This window comes from Lepidochelys olivacea, assembly GCF_965140295.1.
Source record: "Lepidochelys olivacea isolate rLepOli2 genome assembly, chromosome: 13".
In the NCBI taxonomy this organism is placed as follows: domain Eukaryota; kingdom Metazoa; phylum Chordata; order Testudines; family Cheloniidae; genus Lepidochelys; species Lepidochelys olivacea.
The window spans coordinates 41,824,727-41,833,244 of NC_140423.1; the positions used below are offsets into that span (position 1 = coordinate 41,824,727).

At 49.4% G+C, this 8,518-nt stretch overlaps 2 protein-coding genes across 2 annotated transcripts; both read right to left on the bottom strand.

Moving 5' to 3' along the window:
* Positions 1-377: 377 nt before the first annotated feature.
* LOC311529967 (olfactory receptor 10D3-like) lies at positions 378-1,700 on the bottom strand (the record flags this gene model as incomplete). Its single annotated transcript, XM_084646243.1, has 2 exons — positions 378-1,323; positions 1,678-1,700. 2 exons carry the CDS (start codon positions 1,698-1,700, stop codon positions 378-380), a joined length of 969 nt encoding a protein of 322 aa, XP_084502369.1.
* A 5,628-nt stretch (positions 1,701-7,328) lies between these two features.
* Positions 7,329-8,246, bottom strand: LOC311530061 (olfactory receptor 10D3-like; the record flags this gene model as incomplete). The annotated part of the gene is made up of 1 exon (XM_084646409.1): positions 7,329-8,246. One exon carries the CDS (start codon positions 8,244-8,246, stop codon positions 7,329-7,331), a length of 918 nt encoding a protein of 305 aa, XP_084502535.1.
* Between the last annotated feature and the right edge of the window lie 272 nt (positions 8,247-8,518).

Here is an 8,518-nt window from a genome sequence, read left to right on the forward strand (position 1 = left end):
CCAGAAGATGAAGGGAATTTTTTTCCCTTCCCTTTTACATGTTTAGAAGATGCTGCACTTCCTTCCGCAGATCTGTGTAATAAGGCTGAGATTTTCAAAGTCAAATACAAGCTTTGGATATCAAATTCCTATTAATTTTAGTGCAGACTTATTGTGCCTATCACTTAGGCAGCTTTGAAAATATCACCCATACTGCATGTCAAAAACAGGTAGGTATTTTTAGGAGCATTTTTATGATTTGTAGAGATCCAGACTGATGGGGCTGTGTGGGGATGGGGAGAGACAGAGGTTCACAAAAGCCACGAACCAGCCATGCATATGTATTTGTCGATGTATTTCCAAGCAGACCCACATGCTACTCCTGCAGCTGCCGCACATCAGCATGCAGGCATTTGACCCCTTCTCAGTAGTCTCAGAGCCGCTTTCACCTCCTTGTTCCTCAGCGTGTAGATGGCTGGGTTCAGCATGGGCGTGACCACGTTGCCGAAGATCTGCACAGGGGTCACCAGCACTTTGCTCAGCTGGGGCTGTGTGCAGACCAGGGCGCAGGGCCCGAAGAACAGCGTCACCACCGCCAGATGCGAGGCGCAAGTGGAGGCTGCTTTGCGCCGCCCTTCGGCCGAGTTTATCTTCAGGACGGAATAGACGATCCTGACGTAGGACGCGAGGATGAGGAGGAAGCAGGTCGTGGGCACCATGCCAGTGTTGGTGAAGGTCACGGTCTCGATGATGTATGTGTCTGCACAGGCCAGCTTGACCACCGGGAAGATGTCGCAGAAGAAATAGTCCACCACATTGGACCCGCAGTAGGGCAGCGTGAAGGTCAGGCTGGTGAGGATGGTGGCGTGGAAGGAGCTGGTGATCCAGGTGCCGGCGGCCAGGAGGGCGCACACCCTCCGGTTCATGATGAGCAGGTAGCGCAGGGGGTGGCAGATGGCCACGTACCGGTCGTAGGCCATGACGGTGAAGAGCAGGCACTCGGTGCTGCCCAGGAAGTGGTAGAAGAAGACCTGGGACATGCACCCGCCCAACAAGATTGTTCTACTCTTGGCCCAGAGGTTGGCCAGCAATTTAGGGGTGCTGATGGAAGAGAATCCAAGGTCCACAATAGAGAGATTGCAGAGGAAGAAATACATGGGGGCGTGCAGGCAGGCATCGGCAAGGATGGCTGAGAAGATCAGCAGATTGCCCAGCAGGGTGCAGAGGTAGAAGTCTAAGAAGGTGACGAAGAGGATGGTCTGGAGGCCATCGGTGTTGGGGATCCCTAAGAGGATGAAAAGAGTCACCACAGTGTGGTTGACCCGCCCCACGGAGGACTCATTCCTGGGGTAGGGGAGAGAAATAATGCCTGTGAGTTACTGAAACCAAAAGACCTGTCATCCTAGAGCTGCAATGCTCACCCTTCCTTCCACAGCCCACGTGACTCACAGTCATTTGGAGTGGTGTATATTTCTATCATTGTAATGCCACTTGGGGTCAGGGTCTCACTGTGCTGGTGCTGAACATGGAAAGAGAAAATGTCTGCCTTGACGTTCTTAGAGTCCAGACACAAACAGACAAAGGGGATATCTATTCTATTCTATTCTATTCCAGTTTCTTCTCTTCTCTTATGTCCTATTCCAATTTCTTCAATTCTGTTCTGCCTAGGCCCTTTCCCCACCCTTATCCCCACAGTACCTTTTGTGGCTAACATTTCCCATGTGTGGTTTGTTCTCTCCCTCTCTCACCCTCTCCACAGAGGGATGTCTGTGTGTGCAGTGGAGCACTTTGTTTTGGTAGGGTTTTGTTCTTATAAACACACGGGCTCATACACATTTGTGTTAAGGAAGAGGAAGAGGACGGAACATACAAACAAATGAATGTGGAGAAGAAATGTCCCAGCTGTGTTAATGATGTGAATTGTTGGGGGTGGGGGGTTCACTGGGAATACAGAGAGAAGGAAAAGGAAAGAAGGAGAAGGGGAATAGCCCCAGCCAGAGGTGCTGGGGCGGGGAGGGCTGCTACACCGCCTGGCTTTATGTGGTTACCATCATATCCAGAGTTCACAGTTTGCTTCAATGGCTCTCAGCACCCACCATGGCCACAGCTTGTCTCTGCTTGGTTGTGATCAGCAGGCTGGGCTCTGTGGATAACATGCCAGATGGATTTTTAAGGTGAGATTTGAAGGACAATAACAAAGCATTTATTTGCATTTGGCTGGGGAGGTCATCTAGTCCAACCCCCTGCTCAAAGCAAGACCAATCCCCAATTTTTGCCCCAGATTCCTAAATGGCCCCCTCAAGGATTGAGCTCACAACCCCAGGTTTAGCAGACCAATGCTCAAACCACTGAGCTATCCCTCCCCCAAGGGCTATGGCTTCTGGGGAACTCCACTGGATTCTCTGGGGCTGTTTCCCCTCTCAGCCACACACCCTGGTGTAAATCATGAGTAACTCCATTGGACTGAAGGGAGCTGTGTAGATTTCTACCAGCTGAGAATCTAACCCATACATTGTGAGGGGGGAGGGGACGTTCATGCTTGTCTAAGCTCTCCTGCCATGTGACACAAGGCAGAGAATTCCCCCCAGTGGTGTGAAATAAGAGTAACCTGGGCCAGAGGTTCAGCTGGAAGCCTCTGAAGCCAACAGAGCTTTGTCTTTGGTTTGTATCCCCTGCTGTTCCCCTGCCCCTTCTCTGTGTCTCTGTGCACAGGGATGTATTCGTGCCCTTGTGTGGTTATGTGTGAGGGTGAAATTCACCGCTGGGCAGACAGAGGGCAGCACACATCCTGTGCACCACTCCACCTCACTTTTCACAGTACAACAGCCCCCACCAACTCCATGAAGATCCTGGCACTGTTGTTCTGGGTGCCGCTCCGACACAGAGTCAGACAGACCCAGCCATTCAGAGTTTGCCATTTAAATAAACCAAACACAGTAAGAATTACCAGCCCCATTCTACAAGGGAGAACTGAGGCACAGAGAATTTCAGGGTTTGATTGTCGAAGGAGCCATGCTGCCAAAATTACAGGTTTCAGAGTAGCAGCCGTGTTAGTCTGTATCCACAAAAAGAAAAGGAGGACTTGTGGCACCTTAGAAACTAACCCATTTATTTGAGCATAAGCTTTCGTGAGCTACAGCTCACTTCATCGGATGCATTCAGTGGAAAATACAGTGGGGAGATTTATATACACAGAGAACATGAAACAGTGGGTGTTACCATACACACTGTAAGAGTGATCACTTAAGGTGAGCTATGACCAGCAGGAGAGCTGCGGGGGTGGGGGACCTTTTGTAGTGATAATCAAGGTGGGCCATTTCCAGCACTTTACAAGAACGTCTGAGGAACAGTGGGGGGTGGGGGAGAAATAAACATGGGGAAATAGTTTTACTTTGTGTAATGACTCAACCACTCCCAGTCTCTATTCAAGCCTAAATTAATTGTATCCAGTTTACAAATTAATTCCAATTCAGCAGTCTCTCATTGGAGTCTGTTTTTGAAGTTTTTTTGTTGAAGAATTGCCACTTTTAGGTCTGTAATCGAGTGACCAGAGAGATTGAAGTGTTCTCCGTCTGGTTTTTGAATGTTATAATTCTTGACGTCTGATTTGTGTCCATTTATTCTTTTACGTAGAGACTGTCCAGTTTAGCCAAAGTTCAGTGGGCATTGAACACTTAATTCCTACGGGTTTGGGAAATTCTCAATCTGGTTGAGTTGTGTAAGGTCACAAAGAGAGTGTGTGGAAGAGCTGGGAATCTGTTCCAGATTTCCTGGGTTCCAGTCTGAGCATTAGCCATAAAACCCTCCTCTTGTCATCGGGATGAAAGTTGCTCTGTGTCTTTCTGGGCCTACGGCGTGTTCTCTTACCCTCCCCTTTGCACAGTCGGTTCAGGACAAAGGGCCTTTAGAGGATTACAGCTGATTTAACTGAATCAAAGGTGTTCCTTCATGAGCCAGGTAAGTGGAATAGACACAAGCCTCGTCTTGCACCTCTACTGTGCATCTACACTAAGGGGTTAGCTACATCACTGGGAAGCTCTGTAGTGTGAACAAATCCATACACCACACAGAGAGGGATGTGAGAGAAACAGGGCTGGATTAGGGGCTTTTCCAGCAATGATCTCATCCATCCATTTGCTGTAGCCCAGCACCGCAGTTTTAATAAGGCCACTTGTGATTCCTCTAATCACTATCACTTCCTGCTCCACCTCTGGTGGGCATCTTACTTGGGAGCCAGAATGAAGGGGCAGAAGCAGATGTTATAATTAATCTCTGTAGAAGTGTTATCCCCAGCCCAGTCAGAGCATCCCACGGGCTGCAATGGCCATTGGGATTAATTAAAATGTTGACGTTTCTAATGAATCCCCAGGCTGGGCTTTCTCACTGCACTGGGTACCAAGCTCAGAATTTACTCTTGTTTTGTGTCAGCTGAGTTCCGTGTGTCATTGCCACGTACCGCAGTGCCGGAACTGCATTTGACTATTTTAATTTGTATTATTACTATAAGTATCATGTTCAATACCCATCACAGATACAGAGACACAGCCCCAGCCTGAATGTGATACATATTTAATAGCTGAGAGTGACAAAGGATTTAATTATCCATATATATAACAGGTGGGGAAACTGAGGCACAATGCAATTTAGTGAGTTACTACAGGTCAAACAGAGAGTCATCTACAAAGCCTATACTTGAATCCAGATCTCCTGTGTTTCAGTCCTTCGTCTTAGCTGCAAGATAATGGTTTGCAAATAATTCCCATGGGCTTTTTAGATGTAGGTGCGATGAACTGACACAGTTCTCAGTTATAAATATTATAGCCACCTGATCTCTCTGCTTCTCCCTCTACGGTCACGCAGTGCCCATGGTTTTGAGGTAAATGGAGCTTTCCCACTGTCCAGCAGAGTCTATTGCGGATTTTAAAATCAATGTGTGTAATTTCTGCCCTGATCTTCCATTCCAGGTTCTCTTATCTCAGTCACCATAGTCTGGGTTTGTGGCTCTTTGGAAATTGATTCCCTGGACCAATGCAAAGAAACCACAGATAAAATTCAGGATGAATCCCAGCAGTGCAAAGGGGGGCGCTGCGGTGCAGGGAGTGGTGCAGGTACCTTAGTTACTCTTCCCTCAGAGTCAGGGCTGTTTCTAGTGCTGCCATGTTTACTCCTGGGGGAATTCTGCACCACTGCACAATGCAGAATTTTGTAGAATTCCCGGTTTCCGCCACAGAATCGGGGCTGCAGAGCTGCCTGGTGCAACTAGGAGCCACTGGACTCTGTGGAGCCCAGCTCGCAGTGAGCAGAGAGCCCAGGCTGGCTGGGCTGGAGGCTGATCACTCCTCTTGATCCCCATTCTCCTGGGGACAGGAGAGCACCTGGGAGACCTATCTCTAGCAAAGAGTGAGGAAGGGCAGGGCTGCACCGCACCGCATCCCCTGGCAGGACAATAAAGAAGCTGGGGCCAGTAAAGGCTCTGGGGGTGTGGGTGTCTGGTCCAGGGGGTGCCCCATGGCTGGGTCCTGTGAGGAGGGGGGTGCTGGTGTCTGGTCTAGGGAGTGTGCCGTGGCTGGGTCCTTGGGGGAGGGGAGTGCTGGTGTCTGAGCTGGGGGTTGCCCATGGCTAAGTTTTGGGGAATGGGGGTGCTCATGTCTGGGCTGGGACGTCCCCTGTTGCTGGGTTCTGGGGGGAGGGGGATGTTGGTGGCTGAGCTAGGGGGTGCCCCGTGGCTCAGTCCTCGGGGGAGGGGAGTACTGCTGTCTGGGCCGGGGGGGTGCCCTGCAGCTTGGCCCTGGTGGGATGGGAGTGCAGGTGACTGGGCTCTGGGGCCTCCACACAGCCCCCTCCAATGCCCCCCACCTGGAACTGGGTTGTTCTAGGGGTTTCTTTAACTCTCTACTTCTGGGGGAATCTTTTTTGCTGTTGTCTGTATTGTTGACATACTTGTCAGGTATTTTGAAATAAATTACCAAAATAATTGAAAGGAAGTGATTATATTGTGATATTTTCACAAATGAAATATGCAGATTTTTGCAGAATTTTAAACTATTATGCGCAGATTTTTTAAAATTTTTGGCACAGAATTTCCCCAGGAGTAGATGTTGGGCTCCCATGTGCAGTTCTGCAGGGAGAAGGGCCAGGAGCCTGGCTCATGGTATCTACCCCACGTTCCTTTCACGTTTTTTATTTTATTATTTTTTCATGTCAAGGCCACAAGGTTAAAACCCACATCCGAGGAGTCAGTGATCATTCTGAACAGTGCATTATTATTTCTGTTGTATGGAAGGCCTGGAGGCCCAGTTGCAAGGGATGCTACACTGACACAGTGAGAGACAGCACCAGCCCCGAAGAATTTACAAGGGAAATGGGTGGGAGAACAGAATAATTCTTACCACAGTCTCTCAGATGGGGAACTGAGCACCAAAGAGATGATGTCTTTTGCCTCACTTCCTGCCTAGCCCTCAGAAACCCTGGCATGAATGTATTCGCTGCCTGCCTCACCCAAACACTGGGTAATTTCATTAACTTAATGCATCACCTGAACCCTAGCATCACCCAGCTGCCCTACCTCAAACTTTTGGCCTTTTCCCTGACCCTAACACTAACCCTAGGAAAACACCAGTGTCCTCCTCCCTCACCCTGGGAAAACTCCACTGACGTCCCTCTGAACTCCAACCCTGGAATAGCTCCTCTGACCTCCTCCCCAGTTGGGATCAGGATCTCTGGGTAAGGGGGCGCAAGCAAACAATGTGTATTTTAATGTAGCTGAACGTACGCACATACATCTAGGAACAAAGAACCTAGGTTGCACTTATAGGACTGGGGACTCTCCTGGGGAGCCATGACTCTGAAAAACATTTGGGGTCGTGGTGGAGAATCAGCTGAATGTGAGCTCCCAGTAGGATGCTGGGGCCAGAAGAGCTAATGTGACCCTGGGATGCATAAAGGAGGAATCTCAAATACAAGGAGAGAGGCGATTTTACCTCCCGTTTGGCCCTGGTGTGACCGCTGGTGGTACACTGTGTCCAGTTCTGGTGTTCACAATTCCAGACAGGTGCTGATAAATTGGAGAGGATTCAGAGACGAGCCATGAGAATAACTGAAGGATTAGCCCTAGCAATGATGTAAGTATGGTGATTTCAAAGGAGTTCCGCCAGCAGAGAACATGAAGTGAGATTTCTAAATGCAACAACGTGAATTGGGTTTCCAACTCTCACTCTTTCCATGGGAGTTGGGTACCTACAAGCCCTTTATGCCTTTTAAAATCTCCCCGTTTCTTCCAATAATTTAATTCCCACAAGACTAAGGGGGAAGACATTCCATTTCAGCTAGAAATTATTGCTGGGCTGCCTTTAGCCACCTTTCATTCTCCTGAATGCTGCCTTGACTTCCTTATTCCTCAGTGTATAGACCACCGGGTTCAGCATCGGGGTGACCACATCACAAAAGATCTGAATAGGGGTAGCCAGCACCTTGCTCAGGGACGGCTGGGTGTAGAGGAGGGCACAGGGCCCAAAGAAGAAGCATACTACCGTCAGGTGCGATGCGCAAGTGGAGACGGCTTTCAAACCTTCCTCTGCGCTGCGCATTCTCACCACGGAGGCAGCAATCCTGATGTAGGATGCAAGAATGAGGAGGAAGCAGGTCGTGGGCACCATACCAGTGTTGGTGAAGGTCACGGTCTCGATGATGTATGTGTCTGCACAGGCCAGCTTGACCACCGGGAAGATGTCGCAGAAGAAATAGTCCACCACATTGGACCCGCAGTAGGGCAGCGTGAAGGTCAGGCTGGTGAGGATGGTGGCGTGGAAGGAGCTGGTGATCCAGGTGCCGGCGGCCAGGAGGGCGCACACCCTCCGGTTCATGATGAGCAGGTAGCGCAGGGGGTGGCAGATGGCCACGTACCGGTCGTAGGCCATGACGGTGAAGAGCAGGCACTCGGTGCTGCCCAGGAAGTGGTAAAAGAAGACCTGGGACATGCACCCGCCCAACGAGATTGTTCTACTCTTGGCCCAGAGGTTGGCCAGAAATTTAGGGGTGCTGATGGAGGAAAAACCGATGTCCAGCACGGAGAGGTTGCAGAGGAAGAAGTACATGGGGGTGTGCAGACGGGGGTCAGCAAGGATGGCTGAGAAGATGAGCAGGTTGCCCAGCAGGGTGCAGAGGTAGATGGATAAGAAGGTGACAAAGAGGATGGTCTCAAGACCTTTGGTGTTGGGGATCCCTAAGAGAATGAATTCAGACACCACAGTGCAATTCTCCATTTCCATGCAAGATGGCATCATTCCTGGAGACAAAGATTATGCAACCAGATTAGCAATCTCAATAAATCATTGTTTATTTATCTCTTTGCACCCCACAAGCTTTAATCACAAAAGGTAAATCTTTCTAACCAGCCTAAGTTTGGTGAAAGTGAGTGGAAAGTCATGACTCTTATATTTGGTTGATTCTGTACAATTCTACTCGATTCTATTCAGCTGTCCTCTATTCTATTCAATTCTTATAGCTCATCTGTCATCGTGGCATCAGGGAGCCAAAGAAA